Source organism: Boleophthalmus pectinirostris, unplaced genomic scaffold (genome assembly GCF_026225935.1).
Source record: "Boleophthalmus pectinirostris isolate CB_2022bp ecotype Guang Dong unplaced genomic scaffold, ASM2622593v1 HiC_scaffold_13, whole genome shotgun sequence".
In the NCBI taxonomy this organism is placed as follows: Eukaryota; Metazoa; Chordata; class Actinopteri; order Gobiiformes; family Gobiidae; genus Boleophthalmus; species Boleophthalmus pectinirostris.
In genome coordinates, this window is record NW_026571036.1 from 5124723 (window position 1) to 5142942 (window position 18220).

The following is an 18220-nucleotide window of genomic DNA, read 5'->3' on the forward strand; positions in this document are numbered from 1 at the left end:
ATGTGGAATCTCCCGTTTTAACACAAAGCTAAAAAAAAAAAACCCTGAGTTGTATCTGTACCTGAGACAGTCGACTCTCTCCACTCCTCCCATCGCCATGAGCCCAGCACTTAGTTTGAGTGTCCATAAAGCTTTATTTCCTGCTCATAAAAGCGCCAGTAAAAACCTGAGACATAAGCCAGTCGTCGCTCACACATTCCACCCACGTTCACTCACCTCCTGCCCACAGACGACACGCAGGAATTTACTCAAATACCTCGAATCAGAATACGACGAATGTCAGAATACGACGTACGAAAATGTCTCTGCTTAAAACCTTTTTTATTGGACTTCGCTGTAATTTCCATGACAAGGGATTAATAAAGTAAGAATTAAACAAACATTCAAACGCTTAAGTATTTTTATCTCAATTGTAAAAAAAATTATAAACACTAGAGCAGAGCTTTTCAAACTAAACCAGAAGTAAATCAGGTCTAAACCAGGTCTAAACCAGAACTAAACCAGAAATAAATCAGGTCTAAACCAGGACTAAACCAGAACTAAACCAGAAAAAATAAACAGGTCTAAACCAGGACTAAACCAGGACTAAACCAGGTTTAAACCAGGACCAAACCAGGACTAAACCAGGACTAACTAAACCAGAACTTAAACCAGGACTAAACCAGGACTAAACCAGGACTAAATAAACCAGGACTAAACCAGGACTAAACCAGGACTAAACCAGGACTAAACCAGGACTAAATAAACCAGGACTAAACCAGGACTAAACTAAACCAGGACTAAACCAGGACTAAACCACGTCTAAACCAGGATTAAACCAGAACTAAACCAGGACTAAATCAGGTCTAAACCAGGACTAAACCAGGTCTAAACCAGGACTAAACCATGTTTAAAACAAGACTAGACCAAGACTAAACCAGGTCTAAACCAGAACTAAACCAAGTCTAAACCAGAACTAAACCAGGTCTAAACCAGGACTAAACCAGGACGAAATCAGGTCTAAACCAGGACTAAACTAAACCACGTCTAAACCAGGATTAAACCAGAACTAAACCAGGACTAAATCAGGTCTAAACCAGGACTAAACCAGGTCTAAACCAGGACGAAACCACGTTTAAAACAACACTAGACCAAGACTAAACCAGGTCTAAACCAGGTCTAAACCAGGACTAAACCAGGACTAAATCAGGTCTAAACCAGGACTAAACCACGTCTAAACCAGGATTAAACCAGAACTAAACCAGGACTAAACCAGGTCAGGACTAAACCAGGACTAAACCAGGACTAAACCAGGACGAAACCACATTTAAAACAACACTAGACCAAGACTAAACCAGGTCTAAACCAGGACTAAATCAGGACTAAACCAGGACTAAACCACGTCTAAACCAGAACTAAACCAGGACTAATCTTGGACTTGAGAGAGAGAGGGGGCGGAGCTCTGCACCGGTCTTTTTGCTCACGGTCACCTGACAGTCTACACGGGCGCACCTCCGTCCCGACACTCATTCCTGGTTTAGTCCTGGTGTAGACCTGGTTCAGTCCTGGTTCAGTTTTGGTTTAGTCCTGTTTTACAATAAACACATTGTTTTATGTGCAGCAACAAAATCCCTGGTTGAATTTTATGCTCATTCTTTTTTTATTTTTTAAATAAATACCAAAATCCCGTTGTGTTTTACCTGATACGTAGGTGTAGGCTGCCAGGGCGTTGCTGATGAGCGACATCCCCGGGGTGGAGGTGGAGTTGATGATGGGGTTCATGTCCGGCCTGTGCCCCCCTCCGTGCTCTCCGTCTGCGGGCTTCTCCTCGCTGGTGCCGCTCACGCCCCGGTCTGGAACAAAACAAGAAGAACGGAAGAAGAAATCGTGATAAATCTGGACTCACGGAGAAATGAGACCTGAACCCTGGACCAGATCGAGCAGGAGAAGATGATGATGTTGTTGTTGTTGAGTGGAGTTTGACGTCACTGAGCTGTGATCAAGAGGAACTGAATCACAACAGAACCGGGTCATCGTCCGGAGATTCAGTGACTCGTCCACATTCCTCCCACACTCACTTCATGTTTTTGTCGTTTACGATAAATCAGATAAAGCTGCGCCTGTCGTGACTCTGCAGGAGGAGTCACTGCGGTTTATGAAGAAAGATTCAGGCAGAAAACATCAGAACTGCACCGAGTCTCCACCAATCTGACTCTGACCCTGACCCAGACCCAGACCCTGAACCAGACCCTGAACCAGACCCTGAACCAGACCCTGAACCAGACTCTGACTCTGAGGATCCACCAGCTTCACTGACATCATCTGCTCCTGTCAGACCAACTTTACTCCTGACTGATTTTCTCTAGTCCAGTCTAAGGATGTACCAATCTGATACCTGCTGAAACTCCTGTCAGATGGTCTCTGCTCCTGTCAGACCAAATCTGCTCCTGTCAGACTCACTCTACTCCTGTCTTGCTCCTGTCAGATGGTCTCTGCTCCTGTCAGCTCATCTCTGCTCCTGTCAGACTCTATCTGCTCCTGTTTTGCTCCTGTCAGATCGTCTATGCTCCTGTCAGACCCTCTTTGCTCCTGTTTTGCTCCTGTCAGCTCATCTCTGCTCCTGTCAGCTCATCTCTGCTCCTGTCAGCTCGTCTATGCTCCTGTCAGATAGTCTCTGCTCCTGTTTTGCTCCTGTCAGATGGTCTCTGCTCCTGTCAGATGGTCTCTGCTCCTGTCTTGCTCCTGTCAGACCCTCTCTGCTCCTGTCAGACCCACTCTACTCCTGTCAGACCAAATCTGCTCCTGTCAGACTCACTCTGCTCCTGTCAGATCGTCTATACTCCTGTCTTGCTCCTGGCAGATCCTCTCTGCTCCTGTCAGACTCTATCTGCTCCTGTCAGCTCATCTCTGCTCCTGTTTTGCTCCTGTCAGATGGTCTCTGCTCCTGTCAGACCCTCTTTGCTCCTGTTTTGCTCCTGTCAGACTCTTTGCTCCTGTCATATCATCTTTGCTCCTGTCAGCTCATCTCTGCTCCTGTCAGCTCATCTCTGTTCCTGTTTTGCTCCTGTCAGACTCTTTGCTCCTGTCAGCTCCTCTTTGCTCCTGTTTTGCTCCTGTCAGAGAGTCTCTGCTCCTGTCAGATGGCCTGTACTCCTGTCTTGCTCCTGTCATAAACACCTGGATCAGGTTGTGAGTCTGTCTCAGGTCTCGGGTCTCGGGTCTCTCGGGTCTCGGGTCTCGGGTCTCGGGTCTCGGGTCTCGGGTCTCGGGTCTCTGTGTCTCGGTCTCAGGTCTCGGGTCTCAGGTCTCGGTCTCGGTCTCAGGTCTCAGGTCTCAGGTCTCGGTCTCAGGTCTCAGGTCTCAGGTCTCTCTCGGTCTCGGTCTCGGTCTCTGTGTCTCAGGTCTCTCTCTGGTCTCTCAGGTCTCAGGTCTCAGGTCTCAGGTCTCAGGTCTCAGGTCTCAGGTCTCAGGTCTCGGTCTCAGGTCTCAGGTCTCAGGTCTCGGTCTCTCAGGTCTCAGGTCTCAGGTCTCAGGCCTCAGGTCTCTGTCTTGGCCTCAGGTCTCAGGTCTGTTTACTCGACGTTGCAGGTTTGTGGTTTGTGGTTTGTGGGACCGTGTGTCGAAACACCAGGGTTTAATTAAGTTTGTCTGAAAACGTGTTTAGGTTTCACGTTGCAGACGCAGAGAGAGAAGACGAGAAAGTAGTTTGGTCGTGTACGCGGTTTTATTTTGGTACAAATGTTTCATCTGGTCGTCATCTGGACCGTCTGTTTATCTGTCAGCCACATTACAGACGCTTCTACTGCGCCCGACTCTCCTGCACTGTTGTCAAGTCCACGATTATTTTTGATCTGCCACTAAACTGAGGTGTGAGGAAACTCCAAAATCATATTAGGATTCACGTGGAGACCAGGCCCGGACCTGCTCCCCAACCTCTTCTTCCTCGTACTTTCTCATGGAGTCACGTGACCGAACATGAGCCGCCTCAGCTGAACTGTGTGTACAATATAAATATGAAAACACGGGATAATAATAATGACGCTTAAACACACCACCACCACCACAGGACAAGTCCACATGACAAAACCGAACATTTGAAACATGGACTCATCAAAAACGTGGACTTGGAACAGGACGAACAGAGTGAACGATGGATTGACAAACATAAACATAAACATAAACACGGACACAGGGATAGTCAGTGTTGGGAAGGTGACTTTTAAAATGTTTTCCCCTACAGATTACAGATTACATACACGCCAAAATGTAGTTTGTAACGTAATCCATTAGGTTATTTAAAGTGAGTAATGTAATCTGAATACTTTGGATTACTTGATTTGCTGTAGAGAAGCAAAGACGAGGAAATCTTCACATAAGAAGTTTAGTCTGATAAAAGAAAATAAAAAGCCCAGATGTTACTTAACTAAATTAAAAATATTATTGATAGAAGAGAAAGAGACACGGTCCACACAGCATCGTTTAGTCCTGTTAAATCCTGTTTTAGTCCTGGTTTAGATCTAGTTTAAGCCTGGTTTTAGTCCTGTTTTAGTCCTGGTTTAGTCCTAGTTTAGACCTGGTTTTAGTCCGGGTTTCATCCTGGTTTAGACCTGGTTTAGTCCTGGTTTAGATCTAGTTTAGGCCTGGTTTAGATCTAGTCCTGGTTTAGTCCTGGTTTAGATCTAGTTTAGACCTGGTTTAGAGTCCTTTAGATCCTGGTTTAGACCTGGTTTAGTCCTGGTTTAGTCCTGGTTTAGATCTAGTTTAGACCTGGTTTAGATCTAGTTTAGACCTGGTTTAGATCTAGTTTAGACCTGGTTTAGTCCTGGTTTAGATCTAGTTTAGATCTAGTTTAGACCTGGTTTTAGTCCTGGTTTAGATCTAGTTTAGACCTGGTTTAGTCCTGGTTTAGATCTAGTTTAGACCTGGTTTAGTCCTGGTTTAGATCTAGTTTAGACTGGTTTAGTCTAGTTTTAGACCTGGTTTAGATCTAGTTTAGACCTGGTTTAGATCTAGTTTAGACCTGGTTTTAGTCCTGGTTTAGATCTAGTTTAGACCTGGTTTTAGTCCTGGTTTAGATCTAGTTTAGACCTGGTTTAGTCCTGTTTAGTTTAGTTTAGTCCTGGTTTAGATCTAGTTTAGACCTGGTTTAGTCCTGTTTAGATCCTGGTTTAGATCTAGTTTTAGTCCTGGTTTAGATCCTGGTTTAGATCTAGTTTAGACCTGGTTTTAGTCCTGGTTTAGATCTAGTTTTAGACCTGGTTTAGATCTAGTTTAGACCTGGTTTAGTCCTGGTTTAGATCTAGTTTAGTCTGTTTAGTTTAGAGTCTAGTTTAGACCTGGTTTAGATTTAGTTTAGACCTGGTTTAGTCTATTTAGACTGTTAGATCTGGTTTAGACTGGTTTAGATCTAGTTTAGACTGGTTTACTGGTTTAGTTTAGTCCTGGTTTAGATCTTTTAGACCTGGTTTTAGTCCTGGTTTAGTCTGGTTTAGATCTAGTTTAGACCTGGTTTTAGTCCTGGTTTAGATCTAGTTTAGACCTGTTTAGTCCTGGTTTAGATCTAGTTTAGACCTGGTTTAATCCTGTTAGATCTAGTTTAGACCTGGTTTTAGTCCTGGTTAGATCTAGTTTAGTCCTGGTTTAGATCTAGTTTAGACCTGTTTTAGAATCTGGTTTAGACCTGGTTTAGTTTCCAGCAATGAGTGTAATTACTGAAAAAAAAAATAAAAAAAGGTCGGGGATATAGCCCAAAATGTGAAAACAGGAAAATCCCGCCATGTAATCCATTTACTTCAACAAAGTAACTGTAATCCAACTACCACTCACTGAAACAGTAACTGTAACTGAATATTATTGCCGATATTTTGTGAACAAAACTGTGAAGATGCTACTTTTTCCTCTTAAAATGCCTTGACAAGACTTAATCCAAAAAACTAGTAGTCTGCACTGAAATGGAGCAAAGGATCATGGTCTATGTAGTTCCTTAACTCTTTAACGATACGATATCACGACATTTTGGTTATTGTTACATCCTTAGAAATAAATCATACTTTCTGCGGATACTTAAAGCCGCAGCGTCGACATTGGTATCTGAACATAAAAAGCTGGATCCATATGGAAAGAGTTGAGCTTTGGGGGGGTTTTCTTGAGCGTGTTTGGGCGGTTTGGGGCATCGGTCTGGGGGGTCTGTGCAGCGTTAAGTGGCCTTCGCGCTCGGCCACAGCTCTGAATGGAGCAGATGAAACGCACAGGAAACAGACGCGCAGATAAAGAAGGGCAGCTGGGGAAGACGGGACTCGAGTTTGAACACAGACGACTGTTTACAAAGGGAGTGTGTGAGTGAGGGGGCGGGGGGAGTTTGGTTGGTATGGTTTTGGTTCTGTAGGGTCATTATTAGTGTCGTATATTTTGGACTATAAGGCGCACTTAAAATCCTTTCATTTTCTCAAAAATCGCCAGTGCGCCTTATGTATCAGGCACAGAGTCGGGTTTGTTGAGAAACGAACATTTCCCTCCCTCCATTTTCCAAAATAACAGCATTGTTTTCAAAAAAGTTTTCGTTTACATCAACCCGCATAAATCCTCCATCGAGCGCCGTCATAACTACACCAAACCTCTGGGCGACACCTGGATTAGATTCAAATCTGTAGCATTTACCGTATTTTCTGCTATTAGGTGCTCTGGATTATAAGACGCACTGTCATTAAATGGTCTATTTTCGAACTTTTTTCACAAATAAACTGCACGCACTGGACTTTAAAGGAAACACAACAGTGTGATGGGTGAGTGGTTTTGTTTGTTTGTTCGTTCACGGTGACTCTGGGCTTTGTTCAGTTGTGGCGTGTAGGGAGGGTGCTGTCTGGGACCAACGGATTGTCGGCGTGTTCGCAGTGACTCAGTTGTTCAGTCGTGTCTAGAAGCGGCACATTGCGCTCGCTTTTTCGGTTCGTTCCTCCGTTCCGTTCCTCGTCGGCGTGGAGTGATGAGTGTGTCTGCGGGCGTTTTTCGCCACGCGGTCGCTGTCTGCTCCGTGTGTGTTTGTAGTTTACCGAAGTCGTGCTGGGACACCTGAGTGGATTCGTGTATGGGGCGCTCTGGATTGTGGGGCGCAGTCATTTTTTGATGCGGTTAGAGGCTTAAGAGCGTGTCTAATAACCCGGAAAATACGGTATATCATCACAGTTGTAAGTTTTACTTAAAAATACCTTGAAAAACGTGCATTAGTGAGTGGGCTCTCCTCTCCACAGATCTGTTAAAGAAGTGGCAAAATCACTGACCTCCGAGCCTTATTGGTTGCCAGTCATGGATATGAAACATCAGCTGTGTGTGCAAATGTAAACACATGAAAAGTGTTTCACCAGAAGAAATGTGACTGATGCTCTGATGCTTCATCATTGTCATCATCATCATCAGAGCAAAAGGGAAAACTCCACTTATCTCACTTTCCACACAAACGCCAAACCGGAGTTTTCCAGAATCTCCACTCTAGCCAAAGTTTTTAGAAAGACTCATTTTCAGAGGTGAATTCTCCGTTTGTGTGTAAAAGACGGACACAAACAAAGGGAAATGTCTCAGTTTTTAAAAATATCGAGTACTAGTTGTGTTTACTGACCTCGAACTGATTTTATGTGATATGTGGTGCTCAAAAATCTGTCAAAATGTTTTAGTACGACTTTGGTGTCCTTTAGTCCGACAGAAGCTGAAACCACATCAGCAGCACAAGGAGCGAGCTGTTTTTTTTTTCAGAGCTTATAGTTTATGCAAATGAGCCATGTGGTTTTAAGTTTCATTTCTGTAAAGCCTAAACAAATGTGCGCAAAGCTGCATTAAACACATTATTACTCAGTGTATATTTGAGTCGTCCTCGCTAGGAAATAAAAAAAAAACAAACTTAAATGATCCACCCACATTCACATTCATAATCCACATTCACATAGACAGAGAGACGACGCCGAGCGAATTACACCACGATCTGCCGATGGATCCTGGACGCCTGGACTAAGGATCAGCCTCAAGTGTCGTCCGTTTGTTTCGTTTAACGCGCCTCATAATCCGGTGCAACTTATGTATGAAAATAGACGAGAGAATTCAACATTATAGTCCGAAAAAGACGGTATTTTAAGAGGGTATTATGCAAAATTGCTTTCTATCATGTTCCCTCACAAAAAAAACCAAAAAACAACAAAAAACACACACTTCACTGATGTGTAAGTAATAAATAAATAAGCCTATCAAACTTGAGTGTGTGTGTCCTCACCTGTCCTGACGGAGCTGCCCTCTGGGGGGGCGCTGTCTCCCACTATGTTGGGGTCATGGGCGTTGGGGGGCGGGGCGTACACCGGGGGACGGGGATCCTCCTGCAGCAGCTTCTTCGGGACTGAAACACAAAAAGAGACACCGGTTTCATTATTAAAGGTGCAACAGCAAACAAGAACACAACAAATAACTATTAAGGAGACTTTATTATTATGATCCTCTTGAGCCATAGAGTGGATAAAGAAGCGTTCGGCTCCAGTCAAGTGAAGCTCATTGGAGCCGAGTCCCACATTAGAAATAGGAGGAGTGACAATTTTTAAATGTGAGTCGATGGAGCCAGAAGCGGCGCCGTGCTCATGTGATTTATGCGACAAATGACAAACAGAGATTAAACATTCCCATGAACAACAAACAAAAACTTCTGCTTTGGATTCAGACTCGTTCGGCAACAACACAACCTGACGTCAGAGCGGCGGGGTTTGTGGAAAGTCCTGCCTCAGCAACTTCAGCTTCATCGCACGAAACGAAAGAGCTGAAGGAGATCACAGGGCACAGGTCAACTTACACTTCACCATAACAAAAATACTTATAAAAGACTTATTCCCCCCTCCCTGACCTGCCGCCTTAACATGGTGCAGGGGTCTGAGTGCCCAAGGCAAACAGGTCCTGAAGAACAGGTCAGACCAAGAGCGGTTCAGAAGCCTCATATGATGAACAGTGTTGGGGAGTAACAGATTACATGTACCGGAGTTATGTAATCAGAGTACAAATTATGAGTAACTGTATTCAGTTACAGTTACTGTTTCAATGAGCGGTAATTGGATTACAGTTACTTCATATTATGGGTTATATCCCTTTTTCCTTTTTTCTCGGTAATTCCACTCATTGTCAAACACTAAATCAGGTCTAAAACCAGGTCTAAAACCAGGTCTAAACCAGCTCTAAAACCCATGACCAAAACAGGTCTAAATCAGGTCTAAAACCAGGTCTAAAACCAGGTCTAAACTAGGACTAAACCAAGACTAAATCAGGTCTAAACCAGGTCTAAACCCACGACCAAACCAGCTTTAAACCAGGTCTAAACAGGTCTAAACCCAGGACCAAACCAAATCTAAACCAGGTCTAAACCAGGTCTAAAACCAGGTCTAAACTAGGACTAAACCAAGACTAAATCAGGTCTAAAACCAGGTCTAAACCAGCACTAAAAACCAGGACCAAAACAGGTCTAAAACCAGGTCTAAACTCTAAACAGGTCTAAACCATGTCTAAAACCAGGTCTAAAACCCAGGACCAAAACAGGTCTAAACCAGGTCTAAAACCAGGTCTAAAACCAGGTCTAAACCAGGTCTAAACCAAGACTAAACCAGGACTAAACCAGGCCTAAATCAGGTCTAAAACAGGATTTAACAGGACTAAAACGTGTCTCCTCGTCTTCTATCAATAATATTTTTTAAATTTGGTTCAGTAACGTCTGGACTTTTTATTTTCTTTTATCAGACAAAACTTCTTATGTTACGATATCCTGGTCTTTGCTTCTCTACAACAAACCAAGTAATCCAAAGTATTCAGATTACATTACTCACTTTAAGTAATTTAATGGATTCTGTTACAAACTACATTTTGGTGTATGTAATCTGTAATCTGTAGGGGATTACATTTTAAAAGTCACCTTCCCAACACTAATGATGATTAATACCCAGAGGCCAGTGACGTCGCCCGAAGGAACGAATCCCACACACTTTTGCGTCACCGTTTGCGCGCAGATTTCCTCCAGAAAACGCTTGTCTAAAATAAAAAGTGAAGACGCGACGCCGCTTTTGCATCATATAAACGTAACCTTTTTTTTTTTTTTTTTATGATTTTTATGGTTTTTGCGTTTATTTTATTTTACTGGTTGTTTTAGGACTGTTAGAACCAAGTTTTAGCAGTTCACCTTTTTGGTTGTCTTCATTTTCTGATCTCTGTGCCGCACTTTGGAAACTGCTTTGTTTGTAAAATGTCGATTTGGATTTGAAGAAGTGTCACGACGTTTCGCCTTTTTCCTGATCTCTTACAAAGGGAGCCAATCCAGATTCAGCCAGGTTTATTTCTCATAAAAATAACATGTACGCAAAGACTTTCTGTTATTACTGACGAACCTTTAACCATTTTCACACTTTCGTACGATCAGTCCTCCGCGTTTTCACCATCGTTGCACAAACTCGGGACTTTCTTGTAAACCGTTGGTCACAGTGACATGTCCGTGACTCATGCGGTGGGCGCTGAATCACACACTTCCAAAGAACTTTGATTCCCGAAACTTTTACCCCTCCTCCTCCTCCTCCTCCTCCTCTCGCCCCCCTCCCCTCCTCCTCTCCTCGGAGTCTGCCGGATTCCCACAATGCACCGGGCTCAGACATTCCGGCTGCTCACATGTGGTTTGAGACTTTTGGGTTTACGCTCGGGTGAGTGCAGCTCCAGTCTGTGATGTCCAGTCGCTTACATTACACGTACTTAAAGGAGAGAACTATTATGCACTTTTTTTTCCCCTTGTACTTTGTAACAAACTACAACATACGCGGATGATTATTTTACGCTTTGGTCATTGTGAACCGCAAACTGATGAAATGGTTGTGTAAAAGAATCTAGACTGTTGATTTTCAGTTAAAAAATGTAGAATTCGTAGTTTTATTTCTTCTTTTTTAACAGCCCCAGATGTACCGTATTTTTTGGACTATAAGTTGCACTTTTTTTCATCGTTTCAGTGTTTCCTGTGACTTATTCTCCGGTGCGACTTATGTATTAAATGTTTCAGTGAAGCGTGGAGAGGTTCTAGTCTTGTGTGTGAGTATCTGCTGCTCCTGTTCCTCCTGTACCACTGTCACTTGGCTCTACTGCGCATGTCTCCTGCAGAAAGAGCCTCTGTCCTGTCTGTATCATGTCAGTCGATCGCACCGTTACTTCTGCACCGCTGAACGATTTAACATTTAAACAAACTTATAAAGATGACTGAGAAGACTGAACACAAATGCACCCGAAAAGAAAATCAGATTTTGCAGATTACAAACTGCAAGTTGTGAAATCTGCAGCTGAAAACGGAAATCGAGTAGCAGAAAGAAAGTTTGGAGTGAGAGAGAAACTGGGAGGATGTCAACATGCAACTTTCCTGAAGTCACTGGATGGATGGACAAAGCCTGGACTTCAGTGACACCGAAACCATCCTGTCGGGATTCAGAAAGACCCGAATAATTCTAACTGGAACTGATGCTGAGTCTGACGACAGCGACACAGAAGAGGAAGCGGTGAAGCTCAGAAGTGACACCGAGGATGAAGAATTGAATGGATTTAGTGATTTGGAGTGAGATGGAGAGTTTGTTAAACTTGTTCTGTTCTGTTGTTTATGTTATAGTTTATCTGAAGAACTGTTGACGTTAACAGTCTGTTGTTCTCTCTTCTATTGTTTTTACTAGAACTTGAATTCAAGATAAATTTCTCCCAGAAAGTGTGACTTATATTCCGAAAAATACAGTAGAACAGAGCTCAAACATGAATCAATTCAAATCTAACCCCATGTAAATAGACTTTTATATGCCTATTTACACGGGGCAGTATCTGGTAGGACTTTAAAAATGATTTTTTTTTGTACTTAAATCTTCAAACACTCTGTTCAACCTGTTGATATCATGAACTAGTTTGGAAGTTTTGAGAAAGTTACACTTATATAGTTTAGTATAGCACACACTGGCAGCCTTTTTTCTGTCCAAATTCAAATTAATACTCTTACTCAGTGGCAGGTGTAACCAACATTTTTATTATGGATGCACTGATACTGATGCAAGTATCGAATATCAACGCTGATACTGAAAAATTTGTCGCCTCATGTACCAGTTTCAGGATATTGGTTAATCCGATATCCTGGCTGGACCTTTAATTGGACGTAATGAGACGATTTAAAGGCTGATTTTGGTCTAGAATTAGGCATGTCCCGATCATATTTTTTTGCCTCCGAGTCATTTGATTTTGAGTATCTGCCGATACCGAGTCCCGATCCGATACTTCTATAAAAATTATAAAATGAACTAAGAGCAAAGAATAAGATCCAGGATGTGTGCGAGGTCAGATTGTGTTGATTTCATGTGTAATATTTGGGCTGAACTTGTGAAAAATCAAATGTCCAAAACTTTAATTTGACTAACTTTTCTAACCATGAACCATCATTGTTGAAAATCTTGACTTTTACCACAGTCTGGTCTTGGAATGTGTAACTTAGTAAACTTAATGAACTGGACAAATCAGGAACCAGACCAGAACCAGATCAGACCTGAGACTCGACTCTGCACAATCTACACTTTGTATATTTGATATTATATGTTTGCATGTGCATTACATTTGGAACATTTACGCTCGTCTATGAAATACAAATACTACAAAATCTTACCAAATAAAAACAAGATGACAGAAGCCCCACAGCCTCTCTCCCCCGCACCAACACCACATCCACAAACCCACAGAGGAGCACCACAACATCAGTCCCACCGCTCAACAGACGCTTCATGCCGCTTTTCCCACCCTCCCTGCCAAAAGCGCCAACTCCGCTGCGCAACATGCAAACAAACATCAGCCGTGCGACGGCGCAAGTGTGAACACGGACCACAGAACCACAGGTAACAGCGCCCGAGCACAACACGGCCCAAAAGTCAGACAGACAGTAGAGCTAAGTGGACGTCCCTGAGCAAATCCTCAGTAAAAAAAAAACAAAAAAAAACTGTTGTGTCCTGTGTGTTATATACGTATATTATTTATGGGTCTGGTCAAGTGGTAACGGAGGGAAACAGGGGCAGAGTTTTACATTCAAATGTCTCTTATTCAGAAACTAGAGGGACTATTGAAATAAGTAAAGTATCAGAATGTAGGAAAGAGTTACACTCCAACAGGGTCAAGTTAAACCTGTGATATTCTTTCAAGTTGTTGACAAAAAATTTTAAAAACTCATGTTGGTAACGGAGGGAATGAAATATGCAGCACTTTTTGGGCAATAAATCCAAACAGTGATAACTCTTGGTTCTCACTTACATATCCTTAACAAACTGGTTTGAATATTTGCTTCATATAGTTTTCTACCATATGGTACAAGATTAGGTTGAAAAATCTCTTACTTTTTGAGTAATGAGATTTTTTATTAAGAAAGGTCATGGTAACGGAGGGAAAAGTAACGGAGGGAAAATTGTGCAAACAAGTAGAAGGTGCAGGATTTTACATAATTTGTCGCTTTTTTCTTCCGAATACTTTAATATTACTTCAAAATGAATCAGTCCTTCCAAGAAAATTTTTATCATTTTAAATACTTTTTTTTTTTTTTTTTTTAATCATGTACCCTTCATCAACAGTTTGAAGATGGAATAACACAAGATATGATGAAATACATCCATTTATTTACATGATTTGCAGGTTTTGAAATTTGGGAAATAATTTTTGTTCCATGTTTCATACATGGTCTGTTTAAAACGTATGGAACTTTAGAACCAAAAATGGTACAGAAAAAAGGTCAACAGTTTCATAAACTAGAGTACATATGTATCTGTTCAATACATTTTTATATCAGATGCATTAACTTGAATGTTTGGCCTTGTTGTTTACTTCTGCTTCTGCCCTTATCCGATATCTGATCGGAACATAACGGCCGAGTCCGGATCGAGTCCATAGTCACGTGATCGGATCGGGACAACCCTGTCTAAAATGTCTCACGTTTGAACTTTATTTCATACATCGTCGTGATGTGAAGAATAAATAACAATTCCAGAACACAAATGGATCTCTCGTGTAAAACATGAACTGCATTTTAAGGAAATAAGAGACAATCAACAGTTTATATCGAGTATCAGCAGGTACAGTAGATGTTGTCAAAGTATCAGTATTGGTATTTGAACTGAAAAAGTATTGAAAAGTAAAAATATGACTCTATAAATACTCAGAGTGGTACAATCTATTTAAAAAAAAAAGAAAAGAAAACTCAATTAAATGTAACTACGTCCCTCCGCAAATAAATCACTGTTATGTTTAGTAGCAATTCCCCAAAAGCCACGGCTCAGTCATATCATTACAGCCTTTTCCAAGTCACTAAAAAGCGGCACATTTTTACGATATTGTGCCCGTATCGTACAGTGAGGTTGAGTGATTGTTAAAATAGTGCTGGAGCTGGTGGGTGCGTGGAGCGGTGCCCCTCTGGAAGCACAAATCAGCCCCTCGTAAGTGCTCTGCGGCCGGGCCGGAGCCGCTGGAGAGGCCGGACGTCTCCTGGAGCCTCTGGGAAAGTGCGACCAGAGAAAAGCTCGGTCTGAGTTTGAAGTCGAACCCGCCTGGCAAAACAAACTGTGGTCAGAGGAGTTTTCTTTGCTCGAAAACTATGACAAACTTTGGCAACGCTTTGATTTTTCGGCTTTTAACCCCGAATACAACGTTAGGTCTAAAGCTGCGCCGTTTTAAAGAATCAAATTACAACAGGAATCACGTAAAAGGTGAGAAGCTCCAGAATTCACTCACGGGTTTAGACAGTGACCAGTCAGATCAGAGAGACGCATTTTAGTTTTAAACCAACTGGATTTCAACATTGGAACTGGCAACGCAAACGAGAGAGTTACGTGAGGCTCATTCTACTTTCTGATTGGTTAAACATCTGGAACCAAAACACCAAATTATAACAAAATAATAAATAAATGGGACATCATATTTATGCACATTACAGCAGAGGTGTCAAACTTAAAAACTGGGACTAAGTCATGGGCCAAACTAAATATTTATTGAAAAATTTCAGTGACATCTGCATGTTTTCTTTTCTTTCGAGATATGTAATGGTAAACCTTTTCTTATCAAAATAAATGTTTAATAATAGTTTTGCTTAAACACTGAATCCAGAACAAGCAAAATATAAAATAACAACATTTTAAATAAATAATGTCTGTATAGTCTATCTGTAACCGGTAGATCAGCTCTAATACATTTTTGATATGATCTCGTGGGCCAAATATAATTATATCGCAGGCCAAATTTGGCCCCAGGGCCTGAGTTTGACCTATCTGCATTACAGCTACATTTGATTTGAACATGTTTTCCTCATATCTATGTACACTGTTAGGTCAAGTTTATGAAACTGTTTAGCAAAAAAAAAAAAAAAAAAAAGAAGAATGTGGGAACTGTGAGTGTTGCCTGATTCATCAGATGGTTTCATTTCGTAGAAACCGTCTGACCTCGCAGCATTAGGATTTGTTCGCTTGCCGGTAGGTGGGTACTTTTTATATTTAACCAATCACTGCTATTTGGTCCTGACGTATGTAATGCACCAAATCTCGTAGGAAGAAGGACAATAACGTCTTTCCCCTTGATAAAATTCACCAAACATTCTCTTTGTTCCGGCTTTAAATCCTCGATCTCGTTGCCAACACAGAATGTCTGTCTTCGTCTGCATCCATCTCGACGCTTTGTTTACTGTTGTGCTGTTCCACAAAAGGGACACAGACAAACACGACGAGTTTGACGTCATGGCTTCACAGTTCTTCTCTGATTGGTCGGTGTGCAATCTACAATTTCCGGGTTTTTTGCAAATCGTCGAGTTTATTCTGATCCCGGTCTCAGTCCCAGTCTCAGTCCCAGTCTCAGTCCAGGTCTGGTCCCGGACCTGTTTAAGTCATGTTTCAGTCCTGGTTCACTCCAGCATCGCAGTTTAAGTCACGGAAACGGGAAACGGACGATATCAGTTTTTTTCCATTTTTCATTTAAACATAAAATCGAAAACTGAAAAAACAAATCATTATCTGTTTTTTCATTTTGGTTTTGGAGACAAATAATGAAGAAAATGTTTTCTTTTTCTTTTTTTGGTTTTATTTTGAAAAACGAATGACACAGATTAATCGCAGTTTCATTCTTTTCTTTTTTTACTCTTTGAAAGTATCTGTTGCAGAGTTCCCGAGTGCAGAGCAGCAGGTGTCTCCCTCTGAGGCGGCGTATACGTTTACTCCTATAACAGTTTAATACGTGCGGCTGACCACACCAATCTGTAAACCAAATACACCCAACCCCAGAGTGTGACCCGCGCTCTCAGGCTACACAAACACCAGCTCGCCTCAACCTGGAGCGGACCTGTCCAATCTCATCACACGGGCCACAGCTAATCACCGCTCGCCGCCGCCGCACGAGCCCCGCCCACAGCCCCGCGCTCTGATTGGCCGTAATTGAAAACACATGCGGCCCAGATGAGCGACGCCGGGTTAGGGCCGAAGAACAGACGGTTAAACGGTCGTGTTGTAGGGCAGTGGTGCTGGAGATTTAGTTTAGAGCATCTTTAAAGGTCCTGGGTTACACAAAACGGACTCATGAGGTTTATTATAATGTTTTTTTATAATGAAATTACGACAGCCGGCAAAAGAACTTACCCTGCGTTCGATTATCTTTACAAATCAGTTTTCTGAGGAAGTTGCCTAGTGACATGCCCCTTTAGACCGAACAATGATTCCGAGTCAGAATCCAAGACACTGTGCCCACTGTAAATATGAAGTGTTTTCACTGTGTTTGGACACTTTGGTGGGTTAAATGACCATTTCAGTCACTTGCATCTCTGCAGTACTTTACTGTGTTCGTATCGCTGCCTGTGGGTTTGGTAGTCAGTGTTGTGGTGAGTGAATATTGAACAAATACTTCATTTAACGGACATTAACGTCCCTAAGGTTGTAACAGAAGATAAATCCTAACATAAAATGAAGTGCAAATTCCAAAGATTAAATGAATTAAAGTGGCAGTGTTTTCATAAGACGAGGGAATAGTCGTAATCATAATTCACGTAGTTCAACACATGAAACATAATAATACGCTTCAAGCTCGGACAAGATGTCAAATCCGAGGTCCAAATGGGCATCGGAAGAAAATCGAACGCAGGATTAATACACACAAAACAAGTCAGAGAACTGGAGGCCTGGGGCTGTAACAACTGTTATGGAAAAGAAGTATTTAATATGGGTCCGGTCAAGTTGTAACGGAGGGAAACAGGGGCAGATTTTTGACATTCAAATGTCTCTTATTCAGAAACTAGAGGAACTATTGAAATAAGTAAAGTATCAGAATGTAGGAAAGAGTTACACTCCAACAGGGTCAAGTTAAACCTGTGATATTCTTTCAAGTTGTTGACAAAAAATTAAAAAACTCATGTCGGTAACGGAGGGAATGAAATATGCAGCACTTTTTGGGGAATAAATCCAAACAGTGATAACTCTTGGTTCTCACTTACAAACAAACTGGTTTGAATATTTGCTTCATATAGTTTTCTACCATATGGTACAAGATTAGGTTGAAAAACCTCTTACTTTTTGACTCATGAGATTTTTTATTAAGAAAGATCATGGTAACGGAGGGAAAAGTAACGGAGGGAAAATTGTGCAAACAAGTAGAAGGTGCAGGATTTTACATAATTTGTCAACTTTTTTCTTCCGAAAACTTTAATATTACTTCAAAATGAATCAGTCCTTCCAAGAAATTTTATTTCATTTTAAATACTTTTTTTTTTTTTTAATTATGTACCTTCATCAATAGTTCAAAAGATCGAATAACACAAGCTATAATGAAATACATCCATTTATTTACATGATTTGCAGGTCTTTGAAATTTGGGAAATAATTTTTGTTCCATGTTTCATACATGGTCTGTTTAAAACATATGGAACTTTAGAATCAAAAATGGTACAGAAAAAAGGTAAACAGTTTCATAAACTAGAGTACATATGTATCTGTTCAATACATTTTATATCAGATGCATTAACTTGAATTTTTGTTCTTGCTGTTTACTTCTGCTTGACCGGGCCCTTGTGTATTTACATTTTTATGGATGTTCTATGCATTACTGTCCAAATAAACATTCATTCATTCACTGTGAAACATTCCAGACCAATTGCAATTAATAAAAAAAAAAAAAAGTGTACTGTGATCAAAATTGAACCTGTGTCTCCAGAGCCTCAACCTGCAGA

At 41.5% G+C, this 18220-nt stretch overlaps 1 protein-coding gene across 2 annotated transcripts in view; it reads right to left on the reverse strand.

Annotated features, from left to right (window-relative positions):
- Positions 1–18220, reverse strand: part of LOC110173885 (protein eva-1 homolog A) — a 195952-nt gene that overhangs the window by 5716 nt on the left and 172016 nt on the right. For both annotated transcript variants that reach the window (XM_055149562.1, XM_055149563.1), the window contains 2 exons: positions 8237–8356; positions 1680–1832 (listed from right to left, as the gene is read on the reverse strand). In XM_055149562.1, the coding sequence (XP_055005537.1) occupies positions 1680–1832; positions 8237–8356 (273 nt within the window). The remainder of the gene's footprint in view (positions 1–1679; positions 1833–8236; positions 8357–18220) is intronic.